We start from the raw sequence: 21,797 nt of genomic DNA, 5'->3' as shown, positions 1-21,797 counted from the left end.
TTGCTTTAGATTTTACAGTTAAATATATATCAATCAAAGACACGTCTCGTCAGAATTTTTCGGCGAACATTAATCGGATTCTTCTGTGGTTAATCGTACAATGGCGTGTACGGTTAAAGTAAATGTCAAGTAGCAGAGTCCTCGCATTAAACCACGACGATAGAATATCTTAAGGGTGAAAGGGACCAAGGAGTGTGACTGACCCATTGAGGTCAGCAATAGGTATAGCTGATTTGCATTTAAACAATGAATTCTTCTTTTACTGGTATTTCGTGTTGCGATACTATCGGTACGAGTTACCCCTTATAGTCGTAGTCTTGTCGTAAATAACAATCTCATAAAACAATTTTACAGAAAATTTCTTGGTCGACCTCAAACGAAATAGAATTTGACGTATAAATTTGAAAGGATCGTCGTCTTGATCGCAGCTCAGACTTCACGCAAGTGCCATCGCACTTTAATATTATGCGACCCAGTTAAGGGTGTACACGAGCGATATTGTTCCGAGGGTTTGCCTTTATTTTCCATGCCCGGCTTCTCGTTCTAATTTATAGTGGCCAAACGTGAGATAGCGGTTTTTACGTATTACCAGGCAGACAGCCTAAATACGGCTGATATCGTTACATGGTAGCTGTTCGAAGGAAATGTCCAATATATATGTATGTATTCTGTGATTGAAGTGCTTCTTCGTTTATATACTCGAACGTACGAATTCCGAGACACATAAATTTGCTTTTTGATATTTTGAAAGTTATTCTATCGGAGTTCGTGCGTTTCAACTTATTTAATGGCATTTGCAACGTACGAAACGAAAATCTCACCTTTAGCGCGTTTTTGAAGTGGAGTGATGTGTAGAACATCGTAGTACACAATCTTGTATTTTAATAAATGCATACGTTGATACATATACAACGTGCGAGTGTGAGTGTACTTGTGACTTGTCGAAAACGTTTGTGCATGAAAATCTCGGGCATACTCGTGACTGGCCGACAATGTGTTTAATTTGTTTTACACGAATGCAGCAATTGAGAGAATGCAACATAGCGTGTTGAATGCGATATAATAAATGAAAAGCGTAAGAACAAAGATTAAGGAATACAGAGATTGAGTACAGCTGGAAAATACATTTCGCAATAATTTGCAACAATAATTTAATTTCATTGAAACAAAACAGCTTCCTTCTCTTGTAAATATCAGTACGTAGCAATGTACAATATGCCTATGTGAATATCGGGGCATTTGAAAGTAGATAATTAAGTACATTTGAGTAGTATAAATAATATATATATTGAGCATTTATATAAGGCATGAATTCATTTTAAATCTTTTGATGAATAATGTAATCTTCCCAGCGCCTAGGTATATTCAGTGTAAATAAAGAATTATTTGTCGATAATTAATTAGTCATATACATCCTTTAGTCGTTTTTCATAATTCTTTGACATCTTCCAGTAACTGTTTTATTCGCATTTCTATAATTCGTATAATAATTAATTCAATTGTTTTAAGTTTATCTTTCACAAAAGCTGCATTTGATATTCATAGAGTAACCTAATATGTAAAGAGCATGGACCAGTGATTAATGATACTAACATTGGAACATGCTGAAATAATGTTTCGTGAATGTTTCAGTAATACGATTATTAAAGTGATATATTTTACACATTAAAAGAAATAGTCAATTATATAAGAAGTATGTCATTTCTCCACCACTGTTGTTAGTATTGTAGCATACGTAACATAAAGTAACTTTATTTTGAAAAGAAATGATTTGCATGCTTTCCTGAATAGCATAATAACAGGAAATTGTATAACAGTAGAATTTATGTATTACGAACTTACGTATAATGTACATATTATGCATGTATGTATATTTCACTTTGATAATGCGAATGTAGCAGAGCCCAATTACATCGATCTGAAAGTTAATTTAAAGTTTTACTAGCTGAAAATCTATGAATACATAAATTTCATTATTGGCCTTTTAAACAATAGATATTTTACAGGAATATAGAGAAACATAATAAAAGTTAAATAATCCAAATTATTAATAACAGTTGACGTCAATCGACGAAGTAAGAATATTAATATATTATTGAATCAATTATTTATTTATCAAACAGAAATATAAAGTGTACAATGGTACAAGTGTATGTAACATACTGACGTGCAGAGATCATGGTTAAATTTGTTTTTCTTATTAACCAGAGCTTCTCAGGGACTTGGAAGTGAGATTCTTCCAAACTATAATCGCTTATATCTATAATAGTAATTTACTATTAATACGGATACAAGACAAAATACGAATAATGAAAATATGAATTCGATAATACAAAATATTTGTCACTGTCAATTTTTAAAAATACTATGAAATAAATATTAAATATATACTAACGCTTATACGAAGTGTGACTATTTACAAGAATTATTCTAAATTTGCACTTCTTACGAAATTATAAATACTACCGCGCAAATAAGAATTTTTCTCCATCGTATTATCGTCGTTGTTCAATTACAGTTCCGTCGTTTCTATCTTTTTACCAAGAGGATTAACGATATTGTTTTGCGTTCGATATATTGGAGAACTTCGATGAAAGTCATTTGGTATATTTGCCACACTTCCCGCGCTGCAAATAAAATTTATTATTCCTAATTTTAATACTTACTATATGTACTTTATTAATTATTCATTTTATTATTTCGCATAAATACTACTGTTACTTTATTATGTCTATTGATAATCATTTAATCCTACTATTATCCTAATTAATTAATTAAACGTGTTAGTAGATTATATATATATATAGATATGCTTAAATATCATAGCAATTAGAAGTAAGTAGTATTTACCTTGAAATGGAAGACGCTCTTGGCTCGATATAGTACGGTTTATCATCGGTTCTTTGGTTTGTATTAGCTTCGTTCATTATTTCTTCGTTGTTCAATGCATTTTCATCGAGAGAATCCCTCTCAGATGTGTGACTAAGAGACTCGTCACTTTTAAACCACTCATTCTCATAAGCGTGCATCCATATAGGATTAGAACCTTCTACACTATGCTTGTTTGTATTCGGTACACGACCAGGTCCTCTTATAAATTCTGCATCTGATGTTCCTTAAACAAATGTGAACAAATTAAGTTTTCAAAATTATATTAATTAATAAACAGCGATGGTTGGCAATAATTTAAGCACATAAGGTTTTGTACAAACGTCAGAAATTGTAAATTGAGTAATAATTTAAAATCAGGCATTATTTAAATAAAGGCATTATTTCATGTATAAAATTATAATTTTTCTTATATGCATAATTGTATATACATGCTGACTGTTGCTCAATGGATATTCAAATGTGTCTGTTATCGAATAACAAAAGGATATAATATATAATTTAGTTGTATACTGTAAAATTGTTCCAGAAACTTCCTAGTTTTAGGAGAATTATTTATTGAATTGATTATGTAACTGTGTAATTAGTCACAGGTTCCATTATTTCTTACGCTTATATGATAACATTCTACGATAAATCCAATTAATTTTTTGGAATTTTCCATTAATGTCTTAAACTGATAATGTCTTATTAATGAAAAACAAGGTATTATGTACAGAATTGTGATATTTACCAAACGGTGATGCATTTGCGGCTTTCAATTGCCTGCGGAAAGAGGCTCTTTGCGAAATGCACAAGGCTATGCACAGAATTAGCAGAGCCCCTAGGAACAAGGTCAAAGTCAAAAGCCAAAACGTGGTTCCTGCTTGCTCGTACTGAACAATCGGTTGATATTGAGCCGGTTGCGTGTCGAGAACATTGAATTCCTTAAACAGACCATCGAGTTTCTCTATATTTCTGTCGACTAATTCCAGGACTTCCGACACTTCAAGAATGGAATTGTCTCGACGATTTACAAGATGCATGTACAAATCGGTCTTCGTTCGATCGACAGAACCGTCGTGATTCTCGTGGATTTTGTACTCATCAATGTTAACTATCGCTCCAGTCACGTTTCCCAGTGTCCTAAAAATTTACGTTACAGAATTGTAAAATTTTGTTCTACATGGAAATTATGTTCTACGTTGTTCATAATTGAAAATATATAACTACAAAAAGTAATCTATTAGAATTAATATAATATATACTCTCGTGACTTTTGTGAAGTGCATGTTTGCAACAATTATTCTCTAACTTCTATATATAACACAATATCGGATTTATGTTAAACTTTACCAATGTAATTACGATAATTGTGTTTCGTACTAATGAAATTTCAAAATATTTTTATACGTTCACGTTTTATTATTTCGTAAATCGTTGTAAATGTCGATAAAGTTGTAAAATTATTAATACGTAAGTAGTGATATAAATTCAATCAAAATTCTAGTGTTTATAATTTTAAAAACTTTCCACACTGACTCTCTAAACGTCTCTATTCTGTTCCGGACTTCCGGTGGATGTTGCCGCAACACGAAACGGACTCTCTGATCTTCTCTTAGTAAATAAATAAATACTCTTGCAGTATCTTCTAAACCATGGGTATCATTGGCTAACACCTGTTTAAACACATTAATAAAATTTTACTAATAGTAACATTATTTGATACGCCTTATATAAGATGTAGTATTAGTAATAACAACTATGACCTCGTGACTACGATTATACTTTATTAGCATACGATGCACGAAACTACACTGTGAGATTACGAGATATTATTTCTTTTAAAATCAATTTGATTTACCATAAAATCAAAATATCCTTTCATCCCTCTCTGAGGGTCGAAATTTAAACTCACTACCCCGGTGAGTTTATTAACTAGAAAAGGTTGCAGCTCAATATCATCCAAACCTTCTGTCAAAGTCATGTGAATTTTACCAACTTGGTAATAATTAACTATAGCATTATCACCTGCATCCAAGTCAATCGCCTGAAACAAAAACCGTAATATCTATTGTTTAAAATAGGTAACAATAAATTATCCGTACATTTTATGTAGTTCTTTTTCTGTCAGATGACATTCGAAACAATTTTTTAATGTTTACTTCGACAATGACAATAGTTCACATGCATTCTTACTATATGATTTTATTCGGTATACTGTTATGTTATTTGTTACGTTATTAATTTCGTTAATACACTGGAAATCGAGATACCTTCCATATTATGTATTTTTCTTAAAAATTATTTGTACCATTTATACCATTATTGTAATAGACTATCTGATGAATAGATTTTACCTTGACTTGCATAAATTGCGTGGCAAAATCAGCTTCTGTAGTAACTCCACCTGTGAATATCTTACTAACAAACTTGGGTGGATTATCGTTTATGTCCATTACATTTATAACAACTTTCAATGTAGTATCGTCTGCTTCGTCGGAAAGTGTTCCGTTCGCTGGAACAGTATTACAATCTTCTGTCGCTTTCACAATTAACAAATGTTCCTCTTGCTGTTCTCTGTCCAACGTTTTCGCAGTCTGAAACGATTAATTGTACGTTTTAGAAGTTGCGTATCAAGAAAATCTCTCGTAAATTTTCATCATTCACACAGGTCATCCGGTAAATAATGTAGTTTTTGTGTGATAAAAGAAGATGCATAAAAGAAGTGTATAAAAGAAGAATAGATAACTTTATAAAAGGATGACAAGAACTTATAGAATATGAAAGAAAATACGTCATTGATTAATTAACGATAAGTAGTTGTTACAGGTATATACCAAACTTTGTCATTTGTTCGTGACTTACAGTCAATTCGTGTCTAAAGATATCGAGGATAAAGAGTCCATCATCATTGCCGCTGATTATAAAATAACACACTTGAGTAGGAGGATCGTCAAGATCATCAACTTCGTCCCTATCAACAGTTTCTGGTAATTGTACAGTTTCAGAGCCAGGAGGTTGCTCTTCCGTGAAGTCAATCTTGAATATGTCTACCAAAAATTGAGGCTCGTAATCATTGATGTTTCGCACGTAAATAATCAGATCTAGATCCGTGCTGAGAGGAGTTGGAGTTCCTAGATCGTATGCTTCTACTCTGATCTATGAGTGAGAATTAACAACTATTATTATCTTATACTCGATGCCATTTGTGTCAAGTATTCCACGTACTTCAATTAGTTTTCGAGCGATTTGATTATATGGCAATATCATCGTATACAAAGACAGTTTATAACACATCTACTCTCGATATCTATAAGATTGAGTATATGATTATACGGTGCAAATTTATCAAAGTTGTACGTATACCATGTCTTCTCTCGTGTATTATTCTGTATTTTTTTTCGTAATGGATGTAATTTGAATTACCTCGTACAATTTCTGCGTTTCTCTGTCTAACGGGAGTTTTAGTGAGATAATGCCAGTGGTATCGTCGATGTGAAATGTTCTCCAATGACCAGCCAAGTCTTGCTTCAAACGATAATGAACGTCGCCATTTGGACCAGTATCGGCATCTTTGGCTTCAATTTGTATGATCGATGTCCCCACTGTCACATTCTATAAATTATATTCATCAGAACAGTACGAACAACGTGTAGTACAGCATGTATTGCAAATTCCTTATATGCATAATGCGATATTACATTTAAAAAAATTGTTTTACTTTTCAAAGTAAGTTGGTAAAAATGCCTTAAATAAAGTAATACTTATGTCAAAAGATTGGCAGTCCAAGTGACAAATTAGCTCGTCTTTACTAGTTGATAATCGAATAAACGAATCATCCGGACACGATAGTATAAGAAAGAAGCATAAAAATTTACATTGAAACAAGTGCAAATTTACCTCTGCTACTCGAATAGTTGTATTATGCTGTGGACTAATAAAGACTGGCGGATTGTCGTTGTAATCCGTCACACAAATATTTAAAACGGAAATGTCTTTATTGGAAGGACTACCAAGATCTCGGGCTTCCAGATGTAACGAATAATTTCCGAATTTTCCTCGAAGTGAATGTGCCGCTTTTATATTCGCCGTCCAATAATCCGCTTGTTCTAGGATGAATAAACCTAATCGAAAGAGTCAACATTTACGTTATTAGTTTGTCTTCTTACATACATGATATCTATAAGATGTTTCGTTAGATATTTTTCATAGTCATTTCACAGAACAACGAAACGTAAATTCTTTATACAAACCTAATTCATTTCCAGAAAGAATTCTAATTTTCATACGACCATTTGGAGTTGTTGGATCATCTGCATCCTTTACCTTAATGGTAAAAACTAAATCTTTCACGTCATGGAATTCTGATATGGTAACACATGTTGGAGGTATGTCCATTTTTGGTGGATTGTCGTTGACATCTGTTACAGTGACCCTTAAAAACGAATTTTTTGCAAATTATTTGAAACTATTAGAATACTCTCTGCTCATGAATAATGCGTAAACCGTTATAATAAAGTTTTCAAGTTAATCTCTGTCTCGATATTAGTATTTTATACTAATACAGGTAACATAGATATTAATTCAAGAGATAATTAATTTTCACAGACAGTAGAATTTACATAAATAATTAATTTGCACAGATGATTCGCAAATATACATATATGAATCTTATTATCTTATATGGAATAGCTAATAAATTATATAATGAATCTCTTAAATAAAAGGAACAGTTGAAACATGTGAAGTGTGCATTCTAAAATGCATTACATAAATACAATACAATAAAACTGTATTAAACAAAATACGCCAAGTTGTTGTTAATGTTTTAAAATTATCAAATTGTAACATGAAAGTAACTTACTTAATCTGCTTAAACGCATTTCTGGATTCCCCAGCTGTATAACCAAACTGATAGTTATCCCAAGCCTCTATGACTAGAACGTAATTTTGTTTATCTTCCCAGTCAATCGAATCAGCTACTGTTAAGACGCCAGACTCAGGATGAATGGCAAATGTACCCTGTATTATAAAACATTTTTAATAAATTCTTTCTGCTGTCGTAAATCTTCATAATAATAATCCGATCACGAATAATCCATATGATAAACTTATGCTAACGACATAACGAAAAGTATGCTTACCTGGGACGACATTCTATCTAATAAATATGTAATTTTTCCATAATCTCCGCTATCAGGATCTCTAGCTTGAATGGTAGCAACTTCTGTACCGATCTTAGCATTCTCCATCACAGTCAAATTACTGATATCAGTTACAAAGTACGGGTTATTGTCATTTTCGTCCAGTACTTGAACGTATACCTCAGATAAACTCGATCTACGAATAAAATTCAAATTTAGTAATAGGACCGTTACTGTGTTAATTTTAAGAAAGATATAAAAATATAGTGACATCAACCATAAGTTCTTGATCCTGCGTTTAAGATTTTTTACTATGGTAAAGTAAACATGGTTAAGGGTAATCTTTCTTAAGGTAATTTAAAATTAATGAAAGGCACTTTACCTAGGTGGAATTCCTGAGTCAGTGGCACGTACAGTTAGATTAAGCCAGGAATATTGTTCTCGATCGATTTTATTCGCCACGACCATTTCACCTGTTTCAGAATCAAGATGAATTAAATCTGCCAGTTCTTTAGGACTTTCTAACGAATACGTAATACTACGATTCTTATCTGCATCATCAGCAACAATGCTCGCAATATTTACGCCATTTTTACTGTTCTCTGTTACAGATCGTCTATAAAATGGTCTGCGAAATCTTGGGTTATTATCGTTTTCATCTTCGATTATTATGTTCAACGTAGCTGAAATTACAAGCTTAAAATTAATCTCAAACAATATACTGTTCCGTATTTGAAAGGAAAAGTAAAAATAATAATAACAGAAACAAAACAATTTTTTAAATATTGCACCTGCAGAAACTATTACATATACACATATATAATATTAAAACACGAATAGGATTTTAGAAGTAATAAATCTAATATTAACTTTACAATATTAAGAACCGTTTAAGTTTACTAATTCTTATTACTCTGTTAGAAAACCATATGACATTATATGATTATTTGTTATGATATTTAGATGGTGAAATTTTCAATTTTGGTTTCTTTACAAAAATTCGAATTTTGCATAAAAATCCACAGTGTAATTAATAACTTGCTCATGAAAGAATTTCAAATATACTCTAAACTTTGTTTTTTCTACTTTTACTGAAGTATACTAACCGGATGCAGTCTGTATTCCTCTGATTGCAGCTAAATCTTCAACAACTAACCCCAATCTTATCGTTTCCACTCTTTCTCTGTCTAGCAATTTAACCACGCGAAGCAATCCATCGAGTGCATTTAATTCCAAAGCGGACAAATAATCATATTCTTGGATCTTAATTAGCGTTCCTTCCTCGTTTCTTGCCTCCGAAGAATTTGGATCGATACGATAACGTAATATCGGCGCTATGTCTGGATCATTAGCCACAACACGATGCACGTACGCTCCAACCTAATAAAATAGCGCAAATTATCAGACATAACCATTTAATTCTCTTCTATAAAGAATATGTTTCATAGGTGAGAGATCGTGGCAGACAATTATTTCATTAGAGACAAAGATTCGAATTATAAACTGAGTAACTCGACAAACGATTAGTCAAACGAATTTAACGACTTAAACGTTTATTAACGTTCATTTTTATATAAATATTTATAAAACACATTTGCGTATCTGCTTGTGTCATAGAAAAATGTTTCAAATACGCTACTGTATGTATACAGGGTGTCCCAGATTTTTCCAACCAAACTTTGTAAGAATATTGTACGAGTATAAACCACAAAAATATTGCATAAACATAGGTCGTTTAGTCTTGTTAAAAAATTATATAGAATATAGACAAAACAATAATTCAGTATCCAACAGCACAGATTCACAAATTAGACTTCTTTATTACATTTTGAAACCGATGTACGATAAGGTTAACGATGTAACTCATACACTTACATATCTATATATATGTATACACATATGCATACTAGGTTTTTACGTATATTAAAAAAATATGAATACGTATTCCGAACTAATAAGGACAATTGGTTAATTAAGACCAGGCACGATCAAAATGAATTGGAAGAATTGGAGATATGTAATATTCCTCTACATTGGAATTTAAATACGTACTTGTGTATTTTCACGGATGGTCACCGTACCCGGATCGATAAAGACGGGTGGTTTATTGTTAACGTCTACGATAGTGATATTGACCAGAACTTCGGCCGTTCTTTGGATTTCCGTTCCACTATCGATCGCTATAACGTTCAAGCTGTATCTTGTAGTCTTCGGTGAAGTCAAATCTGGATCTAAATTGGAACCCGGTGCAACTCTAATTACACCTTTTTCTGGACTAATCACAAATTTATCACCTGCGCCGCTTTGAATTCGATAAACTAATTTATTGTTGGGTGAAGATAAATCCTTATCCCAAGCTTTGACCTGCAATAAATATATTTTCCCATTATAATCTGTCCTAATGATTTCTATTATTAACGGACTGTGAATTTTCATGCATTCATAGAAAATTTAAAAATGCAAATCTAAAATTGTCACAGAATAATGCGAAACAATCTATAAGATACCCTAAGTACAATACTTTCTCTATGATACTTGGCAGGTGAAACGATTTTCTACCAACTTTTTCAGAAAAATCCACAGTTTAATTGTTATGAATAAAATTTTACACAAATAATTAATTGATACGTAAATGCTGTAATAGATACAATGGTGTGTAAATACCTTTAGCTACTATACATACTACTAAAGTTTATTCAACTTTAAAATAAGTTTCATTGCTATAAATTAAGGAACAATTTTACTATAGAACGTAACACGTTGTTGTTACTAAATACAAATCGAATAGCTTAAACAATATCGATATCCAATAATAGTTATTTAACAAATATTTAATTAAGCTGGCATTAAAATTTGGAAATTAACCAATGGTATATACCTGTACTACACTGGTACCTCCAGGCAGGTCTTCAGGGATGCTTTTCATGTACAACGTTCTCTCAAATGCAGGTGGATTGTCATTGATGTCCTTTAGATAAATAATTAATGGCGCATCTGAGCTCAAACTTGGAGTACCCATATCCCTAGCCCGTACCGTCAATCTCAATGGACGTACTGATGTTTCCTTGTGTCCTTGACTAATAGGCAAGGCTTCATAATCCAAGGGCATCGTGGGGATAATTATGCCGCGCTTTGAATCGATACTAAAATTCCGTGAAAATTCTCCCGATACCAAGGCATACGTCACTTCGCTGTTCTTCGTACCTGTTACAAATTTGACGAAAAAACGCTTGGATTTTTTAATAGCAACATTAATACCGATTTATGTATCGTAGATTGAATATTTTACTTAAAATGTATGTACACTGTTTTGTATTATTTTGTGTGTTCGAACGAGTAATAAATTCGTTCGTGTGTCTTTTAAATCCTCTTAATGTGCACGATGATGCACGCGTCATGAAAAAATGAACAGACTTATTCCTTAACCTAATATACGTATCGACGAAAGTAAGTTTCAAACCATTCAAATCGATGTCAAACGCTTCGACGATTAAAGGCGATTGGAAATGATCTTCGTTCTCCAGAAGCACTGCTTCGTATTTGTTTTGTAGAAATATAGGAGCATTGTCGTTAACATCCTTCACATTGACGACCAATTGGACAGTATTGCGATTACCTTTGCCAAGATCATCTCTCGCCTCAACGGTTAAATAATGTCGAGATACTAGTTCTCGATCGAAGCTTGGTCCCGGTTCTTTAACCGTGATTAGTCCTGTTAGAGGATCCATCGATAACCTGCAATTAGTAAAAGGAAATTATGGTGTTACATGACATTGAGGTAAAAGCGTTGGTAATATTTCGTATACTTTCGTTTACAATTCCATAAATTAATAATATACTCTTCTTTAACTTTTACTAAACTAATCATTTTAAAAGTGACTGTTTTGCTTCTTTTTTTTTCAATTTTGAGGATAGCCCTGGATGTAATTATAAATCTAAGACTGTCTGCCAATTCTGGATGTCTGGTAATCTCAACTTGAAACATCAATTTGAATGATTTCGTGTTGTAAAGCTTACACATGAGCAATACTGCCTCCTAAATTGGTGTATCTAATTCCACGTGTTCCAAAATTCCCGCTATCTTCGTCCAAGGCTTGAACCCATGCCACCGTAGTGCCGACGGCGCAATTTTCCGGAATCGATACCTCATACATGTCCTCCGTGAACTCTGGATAATTATCGTTCTGGTCTTTTATGAAAACGACTACCGGCACTTTACTCTGCTTCGGTGCCACTGTTACCACTTCCTTTGCGATTAACGTGAAATTTACCTCTGAAATTAAGAAATTATTTTTCACGAACAAAAGCAAAACAGAGTTACTTTGAATAAACTTAGAATAGGAAATATAATTGTTGATATTGTACGAGACGATGTGGCAGAGGATTTAAAATTTTAGAAGCTTGTACTCATAGAGAAGAGAAAGATGCAATTAACATAAGACCGAAGATCGATATATCCGACGTAAAATAAACTTTTCTATTGGCGAGCATTTGATATTGCAAGTGAGTCATCCCATTGCATGTAGCCAGAAGAATCGATTTGCATTTCTAACTTCATAGCAAAGGAATACTTGGAAACATATCATTTACGTGGAATTTGTATAGATATACAAAAAAAAAAACACATTAACTACTCGTAAATATGAAAACAAACGTTTGTATTTTACATTAACGTGAGTGATTTTAAAGATTGTATGGATTAAAGATTGTAAATATTTATCAGCTCTTTCCTTATCACTTTGTATAAATTAATGCAGCAAACAGTAAAAGTCAATTATGAGTTGTTATTAAATTTAAATAAAGGAAGAGTTATATAAAACAATTGCGATATATTGTAAGTAAAACAAATGTCAAAATCAGCGAAATAACTCTCTGATCAGAAATAATTGTTTTTGTTTAAGCATAAGACGTGTAGCGTAAATTTCAGTTCAAAAATTGTTAAATATACCTATACACCTATATAATCTTGGTTTCATTTCTTAAAATTAAACCGTAGTACATTGCTGTCACGCATTAATTTTATACAATTTCAATAAAGAAATCGATGAAAGAATGATTGAATAATTATTTGAAATACCTGATCTACTTTCAAAATCTAGTTTGCTGGAGTTTTTGACGCGTATAAGAAATGGAGCTTCGTTAATCCCTCTCGACGGAGTCACGTCGAATATTCCGTCATCGCCGTCAATAAACATTTTAAACGTACCATTAGTTCCCTGAAAAAGTAAAATAAATCTTCATAGAATAAACGAGCCCGTCAGAATTTTACCCAGGACATTAAAGAAATTCGTATTTTACATAATTTAAAAAATTATGCTATAAGTTTGGTGAACTGCTTCATCGCTCAAGTGAAGGTAAAAGTAAAAGTAAAGAATTTATAGCTATTCCTGCTACCTAAGAGATGAATAACGTTAACAGTGCGAAGTTTCGTACGTAACAGTGTTATATGCATATTATATAATGCAAGAATTTGGATGGTAAATTTTCTAAAGTTCTTCGTGGATCGAAGTTAATTGTGAAACATCATATAAATCGCGAATTAGTAGATGCAGTAAAACTGTTAAACGAGAAAAAAATCTAACAAAACGGAATAAAAATTTCGCAAAGTTTTGAAGTTCAAAATTCGACGAATTACAAATAAGGAAGAAAACATAGGAAAGGAAAATATTGCAATTGATCTTGCGAATATTTGACTTAAAATTGGAAAGATCGATAGAAGAATATCTCTTCTTTCGTCGATATCAGATGTTAGTACTAAACCATAAAGTAGAATAAAATCTTATTTTGGAATGGAAAGCAATAATAGTAAAATACGTAGAAACGCAAACGCAACGTTATCATAGAATATCGTCACCTTAACTTCAAACAGTATCTTTGAAATTTCATGTGCTCAGAACTGAATCGTCATTCATTTTCTCTCATATATTTTACAGTAATCTCGTGAAGTTATCTAAACTCTTTTTCTCACCAAGTCATGATCGTAAACTTCCGGAATTGCATCCCCGATGAAATTAACCGGCGTATTATGCGGTGCATTTTCGTTTATCTCGGCACGATATCTCGCGCTTCTGAACTTTGGAGTCTCATCGTTCACGTCCGTTAGAATAATAGTGACTTCGGTCGAAACAGACGGTGCAGGCACAATATTCGATACTTCTCTCACGGTAATTTCCAAGATAAAAGTGCCCTCGGCATTTTCCTCTGCCTCACGATCGAGTTGCGCCCTGGTGAACACCAAACCGGAAGTCGTGTCTATGTCGAATAAATACCTCGGACCTTGCGTGATGCTGTATGTTACTTTATTATTTATTCCTTTGTCACCGTCCACTGCGCGAACTACAAAATATTTCATGTAATTAATAAGATGTGTTCAGTAATTTAATATCATATCAGATTGTCCTGAAGGTTCCTTTAATTTTATAAGGGAATAATAGATGCACAACATTTTTTGTTTTATATTATTTTATTGAATTATGTATGATCCATTTTGCTCTATATAGACGATGTAAAAATGTTGTGCGTCTATTATTTCCTTATAAAACGAAAGGGACATTCAGGACAACTTAACATACTGATATCATTATGTAATTGGCGTAATATAGTTGACTAGATGTTAACTTTGAATCTACGAAATTATAGATCAGATAGAAATTATTTATCGATCAGAACGTTTGCTTCTGCCGAAAAACATAGTTTTATATTATTAATATGATTTCGTAAGTATCAAGTATCTCTTTAAAAAATAACCTGCCCAAGCTCGTTTTTAAGTCAACGATAATTATATGACAAATATCTGAGAAACTTTCCCTTTGCTTTTATCTTTGCTGATTCCTACATTGTTCGATATTGGTAACAGGTTTGCTGACCTTGAAGAACGGATGTGCCTATTCTTGCATTTTCACTGATCCTGGCAACAGGTGTTATGGTTATGAATTCTGGAGGTTGATCCTCGACGTCCTGAACCTTGACGAGTATCGCGGTTGTTCCCGTGTTTACCTGAAATAATTGCCAGTGAATATACAGTGAAAGCTATTTGTATGTCGTTGTTACAACTATAAAGTTGGAGTATATGTAACATAGTATATAACAAAAAGTGTCATTTATATATGATAATATTTGTTTAGAGCATTAAGTTAAATCATTCTAAGTGTATAGGCATTTTCGTAATCTTTCAGATAATTTAAAAAATAAAAGTATTTTTAGAGGTAACATTAGCACTGCCATGAGGGCTCTATCTTGAATGAAATCCTCATACCCTCATATTTACGATAACAGGCAATGTCAATGACAGATAAGTCTCCTTTTACGTATTATGGTATAGACAGAATGAACTAAACCTTCTAAAAGTAATTGAATTCGTACAAATTTATGTAATTGTTTTAATTAATCATAATATAATACTAGACAGTACTAAATCTTCTTAATCCTTTTTCAAAATTTCTGTAAGATGTTCTTCAGATATTACGTGTATAGTGTTGGTGGATTAACTTTTATTCGTGTACATTTATTACCGTAAGTGTATGATATACAGTTACATTATGTACTTGATCATATTTAATAATAAAGAAAACATTTCTCTTTCCATTTTTACGATAAATCAACTGTACAAATACTTTTATCTCTTCCTGTCCTTACCTTAATTCGTAAATGAACTCTGATAAGAAGCAAAAAAGGAAAAACGTATCTTAACTGTATAAATGGATATTTCATGTATTACAATCTAATATTGCAGATAAAGTTAGTATTCGCAGGTTTCCTAATACCTCTTTCTCACCATGTATAGCACACTTCGGACACTTTTGGATATATTTTTAAACGTTAAATATTTTTCGCGCTTTAAAAGTGCCAAGAAGAACCGTTTACCTTATTTACATACAATTGGTTAATTAAAATTCAACCTCAAAGTCCTTCCTGGAAAGGTGGCGGAAATGTTTTCTGTTTTTCTGGATCATCATTATGGTACCTTAACAGTTTCCGCAGCAAGCCACAATTTATGACCGTAATTCGGTTTGTTACGTGTTATAAACTGATTTCCATAATTGTACTTTTTTTTTACTCGACGAAATCACGAGAGAACCTCGACTAAATTCGTGATCGCCGCAAATTATCGACGACTTTAGCGTAATTTTCATTACCAGAACGAGAGAGATATGCGCTATTGAATATGCATTACAATTAAATTTCTGAATTTGATACGATTGTAAAGATATACGGCACGATATTTAAGAAACACGTTCCATCTATTACATATAAATCGTATTTATATTAACTGTATCCACAAATCAAACGGTATGAGCAAGCTAAGGCGAACAAAGATATTTCAATTTCAAATATTATCGCAGATTGTAAAAACTCGCAATTTCGTCATACATTTAAATTATTTAGATGAACGCCAAGCACAAACCTTTTCGTTTATTGCTCGATCGATTGCCAGAATTCTCAACTGGTATAGATATTTTTTTTCGTAATCCAGACGGCCTACAAGGCGGATGACACCCTTTCCATTGACAGTGGAAACGCTGAACACGTCATTATCACCGTCAAGTTCTTGGAGGTAGTAAACCACCTGACCATGTGCTCCTAAATCCGCATCGGTGGCTTCGACCGTTGTTAAAATACCTGGCCCCGAGTCTTCACGAAGCGTCAAGGAAGTGGGATGTGGACGGAAGATTGGCACGTTGTCATTAACATCTTCCACCAGAAGCAGTAAACTTTGCGTGATGAAATTTCCTTCACCGAGTCTTCCGTCTGTCAGAGTCAACACTAACGCATACTCGTCCCTTACCTGGCAAAAAGACACGCGCAATGAAGTTTTTAGATATGTTGCTATTTTGTAGTTTCAAATTTGTTGCTTCTGGCAAACGAAAGTTTTTAATATTTAGAAAAAAGAAGTTTGATATTATCATAGTTTAAACTTGATGTATTTATTTATTTATTTGATCAAATATTTCGTATCTTTTTAGTGGGCAATGGTTAAACGATATTAGTGATATCAACACTATTCAATTTTCAAAGTTAATCCGATGATTAAAACTTCCATACGATCTTTGGATGATTTTCGATGAAATCGTATTTTTCTAACGTCAGAGAATTTCTTTTTGACACAAATGCTCTTTGCAGCATTTTCTGTGCAGAATTCAGATGAAAATTTGAGAATCGCTCAAACAATAAAGTTTGATTTATTGCTATACACTCGAGTTCTTTTTTAATAAGAAACGAAGTCTATTTGTTGACTGACAATATTACTAAGATCCGTTTAGCGATTATCAAAGAAGATGACAATTTTTCTCTTACGCATAATGCGGTGGTTGTTACCATTTGACGGAAAAATCCGAAAACAAGTATGAATGAAGATTCATCTAATTTAAAAAATAAAACCATATGTTTAAAAAAATAAGCCATGCATCATTGGAAACGATTTAAGTTTGCCTAATAGAATTTCTCCCTGTTCTATCGTTCTAATCCCCATAGCTCAACCCACTTGAAAGGAACATCCTGTATATAATTTGCAAATGCCCATTATGTTAATAACGTATGTGACGGCAAACTGATCTTTTTGCATTACTTTCAAGTATAGAAAAATGTAGCGTATCACATAGAGGCGGCTAATAGAATTCCTACGTCAGTATCGTCTTAATGTCAAAAAAGTAAGTTGGGAGTGTCGGCTGATCATGAAAGCTTGATAACACGCAAACTGCCCTGTCACTTAGAAAGTGGCAGACTTTTTTTTACTGTTATTATTATAAACTGATCGCGCGAGAATCATCATCGGGATACGTGCATCGTCAAACCAATAATCACGGGACATGCGGTATTCTTCAACAAGAAATTAAACCGCACGGAAATAGTAACGTTTAAGAGAGACGATGATGACAAAATAACAACTTCCACGAATAGATCATCGAGCGTAGATCACTAGTTGCACGCTTCTTTAGCTCGTTCGCTCGTCCCTGAGTTTCTCTTTAATGTCTTCGATATTGCTGTTACCATGATCGGTCCTGCGATGCGTGAAAGATATTCGAACGAGGAGGATCGCTCGTGCAAGATGCACAACGTCGAACGAGCGAACGTAGAAATTATTTTCTATATCGTAAAATGGGTGAAGGTAAGAACGAAGAACTATTTTTAGTTGTGTTTTTACGTTTTGGAGAAATGTACGGGAACGCGCCCCTTCGTTCAAGTGAAGATGCATTGCCTGACAACTTGCATGTTAAAAAGCAATGTTAAATACACCAATTAACTTTATTTATCCGAATTTCTTTGAATATATTCCTTCTATTTTTATCTTCATCTAAAATTCTGCGATTCAACAATACGATTTCTAAATCTTAAAATTTACATGTCACTTAATCATCGGGGTGAATCTTAATACATTGCTGCAATTTTCTACTGAATTTACATTACAAAATTGTATATTGTCTGCTTTCGAGGAGGATCAATAACATAACGGAATTGCCCAATAGTTCACTTTAAGCAGTTTCCATTCTTACGTACAACTTGTAAGAATGATACAAATTTTGCTGATCACTGATATTACCACATTTAATTACGATATCGTCGATCAGTTGCTGACTTCGTTCGTAAAGTAATTATATTATAATACTACTGAAAGATATAAATCAAGTTCAAAGGTGTTACAAAACATTCGAAGTGGTGCTCAAAGAAACAGTTTCGCTGCTGACGAGCGAATAGAATCATTAGAAGGAAATAGACCGGTTCGAGAACGAATTACCTCTCTGTCCAGTAATTTGTTCAAGTAAATATTGGCTTCGGTTGGACTAAAATTCTCGACCCGAATCACACCACTGCCAGGTTGATCCCTAACGCCGAAAGTCAGGCTGTCACCGTCAGGATCGACGCCGCGAAGCCTGTAAATTAAACTGCCTGCAACAGAAACCAGTTGGCACGAATCGCAACACGATACGGCAGCGAACAAAGGGCGTAATTAATTTAAATCTACAGAAATGCTGATTGGACCGTAAACATAGTGTACAGGCGTGTAATCTTAGTAAGATACTTAATGTAAAAAGGAAATCCGGAAAGGAATCCGAGATGTTTCAAACAGATAATTATTGTATTTAATCATTATAATCATTATAATTGTTATCGTTAAATATTGTATATAATTATTAATAATAATTATATAACATTTAATTTCCTGTATAGATTATAGGAATGGATCGGAATGTTGCAAAATATATGCAAGTGTTAATCAAATGAGAGAAACAAGTTAAGAGGATTTTGTAAAAAATTTTGCGTTTGCAAAACTACATGAAAACAAGAAGAATTTTCAAAGCAGTCGAATAATCATATGTGATTAAAGTGATATACTATAATAATAAATAAGTCTTAAACAAATGTCAATTTCTACTCGTTTTTTTATGATTTTTGCTGTTTTAATTAATTAGGAAGAAGCGAAATACATGTTTTAATATATTTATGTTTATGTTATTCATGTCGTTCGTAGTTATAAATTGAATTTTCGTTCAATTGATATCATTAATAATTCAAACATGGACGTTATTTGCTGTATGGTTCAACAATAATTCAAATTAACGAGCCCAAAAATTATTATGACTGAAAGTAATTATATGTTTAATTAAAAAAGGAATAACTGTTGTAACGCTTGCAAGCATCAAATTTCTCTTATCTCGCTCCTTCATAAATAATTCTTCGCTTACTGTATGCTATTAAATAATTTATAACGAATAATTCGTCAAGCTATAAGATACTGAAGAATATTCAGTTTCCAATGGTATTAGTGTCATCATTGCTCGGGTTTTATACACTATGACAACTAACATTATTTTATATAATATACTGCGGCATACTGAAGCAAAAAGCTTGTTAAATCACATTGATCTAGGTTAGATATTCAGAAAATAATACAATGAAACGCCTGTGAATACTCTAGTTTTGTATTGTTTCAGGTTAATAATAATCTTCAACATACTATACACGTTTATTTTAACGTTATATTTCTCACCTGAATAAAATTTATTCAAGTACAGACAAAATCTCTTTAAAGGAAAAAGAATTTCCTTAAGTACTAAATAAGTGTGTTATGAGAACTATGAACTAAATATTAGAAATTTTAATTAGCAAAAGAATGGCTCGGAACGATTGTTTCTGAACTATGAATTAAAACGAACTACATGCAAATTTTTAAAAATATTACATTTCATTAAATAATATATATGATTCAATCAGTATGAAGAAGAATTATTTCAAAAAGTTACTAAGAGATATATAAATCTTTCTTATTATTTTCCAAATTGGATCAATACCTCGTTAAATACATAAATTGACATTACTATATATGTATATATAGATATTCTTGAAAGATGTTGGATAGTACAACACATGTTTCACATAAAAGATTTTAATCAATACATTTTGAAGAATTATGAAGCCGTATAATTGGCACTAAATAAATTACACGCATTTCGCCTTTTATAATAACGAGAATGTCTTATTATGCTGAATCTATAACGATTATAATTTTAAATTCAATTACTTAGCAAGTGCAAATCTTAAATCACAAGCTTTTCATATTCTAGTACGTAGAATAATTCGAAAATAGAGATTGCCGAAATGAGAATAAATGGAATAAATACAGATATTAGAAAAAAAAGTAGAAGATAAGTGTGCATTGTACAGGAAATGTACGTATGTAAGAAGAGTACGTGGTTGTGTAAAACGATGTATTATACAACGAATTTCTATATACATATTCTTACCAACTGGCGTATCGGGACCTTCCTTTAACCTAATGACAATTTCCGTCTGGCCGTCGATCAGGAAACGCGGTGGATTGTTCCTGGCCGAACAAGTCGCTAAAAGGCAGGCAAACACGAAAGCCAGCCATTCTGACTTAAATCTGCGTCTCTTGTAGGATCGTAACAACCACGAGAACGCGATGATTGGTTTCGTCGAGGTCATCTTGATAGTAAGCTTCGTTTAATTAACATGGTTATTTTCGCCCGATGAATGGAAATTAACTCGATTTTGAGGTGAGTTTGAAGTGTGTGCTGATATTGGAACCTTAAATAAAAAAAAGAAAAAAGATTTATTCATTGCGTGGAATTCATTATGCGCAAAGCCGTAGATAGTATTTTATATATGTTCGTAAATAATATTTTATCATATTTCACACGTTCCAGTTAAAGATGTTCAACATTGTTAATGTATAATTACGCTAAAATATAAAAACGTTATTCACTTTTAGTTTAAATCGTAACTACATGTATCAACATATTCGATGTTATGCGGATGTTCTTATGAATGAGAAGTTATCATCGTAAGTCTAATTGTAAGGGTAAGAGGGATATGTCTATTTTATAAATTGAGAATATTTACATTAAAGTTGGAGAAGAGAAGAAAATAACTAAATTGTGTGCGCGTTTATGTGGCTGCATATTCTACAAATATTTTTCTAAAGTAATGAGCTAAAATTTATATTAAACTAAACTTGTTTCTTGATAAGAGAAACATGCAGTTTCATTAATACAAGTTATGTCCTTTTTCAATTAAAATGAGATCATTGCGAAGAGTGTAATGTTTAACATCTTTGAGTTATTGAGTATTATGAAATCTCATAAAAATATTGTTGTTTTTTTTACTTGCTATATATCCGAGCAAATTGGGTTGAAATTCCGTCATCTTTTCAAGACATTGAGAACATCCTACATTTCTCATTTCAAATAGTGTTTAAAACAAGCAACTTCATTTGTATTACAATAACAATTAATTTTATTTGACTTTCACAACAGAAATATAGTC

At 32.4% G+C, this 21,797-nt stretch overlaps 1 protein-coding gene across 9 annotated transcripts in view; it reads right to left on the bottom strand.

The window, feature by feature from the left end:
• Positions 1–450: 450 nt before the first annotated feature.
• Positions 451–21,797, bottom strand: part of LOC122566594 (cadherin-23) — a 34,448-nt gene continuing 13,101 nt past the window's right edge. For 3 of the 9 annotated variants that reach the window (XM_043724070.1, XM_043724069.1, XM_043724071.1), the window contains 24 exons: positions 20,756–21,059; positions 18,748–18,899; positions 16,420–16,800; positions 14,882–15,011; positions 13,984–14,351; positions 13,093–13,231; positions 12,033–12,288; positions 11,476–11,750; positions 10,894–11,219; positions 10,068–10,379; positions 9,122–9,395; positions 8,398–8,698; positions 8,016–8,211; positions 7,736–7,893; positions 7,125–7,306; positions 6,772–6,995; positions 6,298–6,486; positions 5,737–6,030; positions 5,229–5,468; positions 4,733–4,918; positions 4,411–4,547; positions 3,623–4,014; positions 2,851–3,115; positions 1,990–2,627 (listed from right to left, as the gene is read on the bottom strand). In XM_043724070.1, the coding sequence (XP_043580005.1) occupies positions 2,513–2,627; positions 2,851–3,115; positions 3,623–4,014; positions 4,411–4,547; positions 4,733–4,918; positions 5,229–5,468; positions 5,737–6,030; positions 6,298–6,486; positions 6,772–6,995; positions 7,125–7,306; positions 7,736–7,893; positions 8,016–8,211; positions 8,398–8,698; positions 9,122–9,395; positions 10,068–10,379; positions 10,894–11,219; positions 11,476–11,750; positions 12,033–12,288; positions 13,093–13,231; positions 13,984–14,351; positions 14,882–15,011; positions 16,420–16,800; positions 18,748–18,899; positions 20,756–20,957 (5,694 nt within the window). In that variant the 5' untranslated portion in view covers positions 20,958–21,059 and the 3' untranslated portion in view covers positions 1,990–2,512. Of the gene's footprint in view, positions 632–1,413; positions 1,919–1,989; positions 2,628–2,850; positions 3,116–3,622; positions 4,015–4,410; positions 4,548–4,732; positions 4,919–5,228; positions 5,469–5,736; positions 6,031–6,297; positions 6,487–6,771; positions 6,996–7,124; positions 7,307–7,735; positions 7,894–8,015; positions 8,212–8,397; positions 8,699–9,121; positions 9,396–10,067; positions 10,380–10,893; positions 11,220–11,475; positions 11,751–12,032; positions 12,289–13,092; positions 13,232–13,983; positions 14,352–14,881; positions 15,012–16,419; positions 16,801–18,747; positions 18,900–20,755; positions 21,060–21,797 lie in introns of those variants that run through there. The other 6 variants (XR_006316571.1, XR_006316573.1, XR_006316572.1 and 3 more) reach the window with 6 other exon arrangements.

The sequence above is a fragment of the Bombus pyrosoma genome, linkage group LG4, assembly GCF_014825855.1.
Source record: "Bombus pyrosoma isolate SC7728 linkage group LG4, ASM1482585v1, whole genome shotgun sequence".
Taxonomy (NCBI): domain Eukaryota; kingdom Metazoa; phylum Arthropoda; class Insecta; order Hymenoptera; family Apidae; genus Bombus; species Bombus pyrosoma.
Note: the sequence above shows the minus strand (reverse complement) of the source record. Positions and strands in the feature narration are given on the sequence as shown.